Raw genomic sequence first — 2,158 nt, 5'->3', positions numbered from 1 at the left:
ATTCAAGTCCTTGTGGTCACTGTCCTTGTGATCAGAAATTGTCCATTATCTCTACTATTGTACAAACTATACAAAAAAGATCCTTATTTTTTATGTAATTGTTATTCTAATGACTTAACTTTCCCTACTTGTATATTCCTTTCATATTATTATATTATTTCAACATTTCAATTGTGTTTATTTTGTTTTTATTTTCAACAATATCTATGCTGCTGTTGCCTCCTTTGAGAAATTGATGTGTATCCTTTGGATAAACTGAAAACATCCTTTCCCGGGAAGTGTGATTCTGTTCCGGCCAGGAAACTTTACCCTGTTTGAATTATAGACCTGAGTTTTTCACTGTACCTGTCTTCCATGTGTTGTAAATAAAGTTGCTTTAAAAAAACAAAACCCTAAAACCCTAGTGTAAGTGTAGTCTGATTCTCTCATCACCGTCTTCTCCTGAGTCTCCTAAGTGAAGTCTCCTCCACATCTCTCCTTGACTTCGTGGCGTTTTCCATCCACGTAAAAGAAAAATGGTTAGGAAATGATTTTTTTGTTTTGTTTACTACTCAAACGCAGCCCACACATTCACTTCCTGTTTACGTTCCCACAAATGACGTCACGCAGATAACGTTTAACAAATAGTTTCAAAACCGAAACAACGGATAACTTGAGAAACAACTCTTCTCTGCTCTTGTATCGGCTGGGTTCAGACTGTCTCTATCTTAGCTACGTACCGGAGCACCGGAGAGAGAGGACCACCTCCGGTTTCAGCCGTATTGCTCTTGTTTTAAGGATCGAAGAAAGCTAGCCGAGGCTGCTAAGTAAAGCTAACGTAAAGTAGGTAGCTGGTAGCTAGCTAGCGAGTTAGCGACTGAAACTCATCAGCACTTCATCGTTTTAACTGAGGGCTCCACGTCTGTCAGTATGGAGAATAAATATAACCTAAAGAGTCCAGGTAAGCTCGTTTTCAAGGGTTGTTTTTCTGCTGGGCTGCAGCTGTCAGCGAGCTTTGCTAACACGACTAACACATCGAAAATCTACTAGTTTACTGTTGACATTTCTTAATTAACATACAACAATTTGTTACGAAAGGTCCGTCAAAACTAAATTACTACACTGACACGACCTGTATGCTAAGTATATTGACTCTGTTTCTCAGTGTTTATGTTTGCTAGCTTCCTCCACTTGTTTACTCTACATGGAGATACTTTTCTGCATCATGCTGTATTCAGAACAAAAATCATCTTAATATATACATGTAGCTTCCATGGGAACTGCGCTGGCATAGCTCACTTCCTGGGCTTAAAGAGTCCCCTGGTGTTATTGAGCCGTGTCATGCTACACTTTGTTTGCCCGTGTAGCCTCAGTCATTGTCATTTGGGAACAATGTTTTCCTGGTTTTTAGGTGGAACAGCTGGCAGAAGTGAGGGCTTTGAACACAGAAGATGACCTAGGTGGGGTCAGGCTGCTAGTTCGGACTTGTAATGATATTCACAGGCAGTGGTCGTTGTACACTGGATGTGTTATTTACCTAGCTAGTGAATCACAGCTAGTATCAAAACTCCGTATGTGATTCTTGCAGATCTGGCCTATAGATGAGGCTGTATAAGACTAAAAACACATAGCAATACTGGTATGTGTGCAGGACTGCTTTGTAAAATAAGACAAATATTCAAATCATTTAAAAGTAAACTCAGACTTTATTTGGCTGGGAAATGGATAGACAAGTTAAAGCAATATAACTTTTCATGCCCAAGATGCATGACATTTATACAAGTGCTGCATTAGTAATGATTATTTAATTACTGATTTATCTGCTGATTATTTTTCAATTACTTTTTTTTTGTAGACAAATTTTTTGGTCTACAAACACAAACAAACAAGCAAACAAAAACAGCCTAAAATCCAGTGCACCAGTAGAAAGAAGGGAATAGAATAGACTCAGTGGATTGATTTTGAGATATATAATAATAGTGCATGATAATAAACCTTGTGATTGACAATATTAAAATGGACATTTGTATCTAAGTAATGATCAGATTTTATACCAGTTATGTATATGTCATTAGCATGTTCACATGCTAACATCATAATGTTTTTTAAGAAATCTATATGATCCCGGTTTTGAGAAACCAAATATACTATCAGGGTTACAGCAGTAAGAAATCAAAGA

At 37.4% G+C, this 2,158-nt stretch overlaps 1 protein-coding gene across 2 annotated transcripts in view; it reads left to right on the top strand.

Annotated features, from left to right (window-relative positions):
- Positions 1 to 449: 449 nt before the first annotated feature.
- Positions 450 to 2,158, top strand: part of ube2j1 (ubiquitin-conjugating enzyme E2, J1) — a 41,328-nt gene continuing 39,619 nt past the window's right edge. Inside the window, exon 1 of one of the 2 annotated variants that reach the window (XM_023414866.2) lies at positions 450 to 518. Coding sequence is in view for 1 of the 2 variants with exons in the window: in XM_023414865.2 (XP_023270633.1) it covers positions 910 to 940 (31 nt within the window). In the remaining variant the exon portion in view is untranslated. Of the gene's footprint in view, positions 519 to 574; positions 941 to 2,158 lie in introns of those variants that run through there. The other variant, XM_023414865.2, reaches the window with a different exon arrangement.

Source organism: Seriola lalandi, unplaced genomic scaffold (assembly GCF_002814215.2).
Source record: "Seriola lalandi dorsalis isolate HSWRI2012SDOR001 ecotype SW California unplaced genomic scaffold, Sedor1 jcf7180002054544, whole genome shotgun sequence".
NCBI lineage: Eukaryota > Metazoa > Chordata > Actinopteri > Carangiformes > Carangidae > Seriola > Seriola lalandi.
This window is presented reverse-complemented; position numbering and strand designations above follow the sequence as displayed.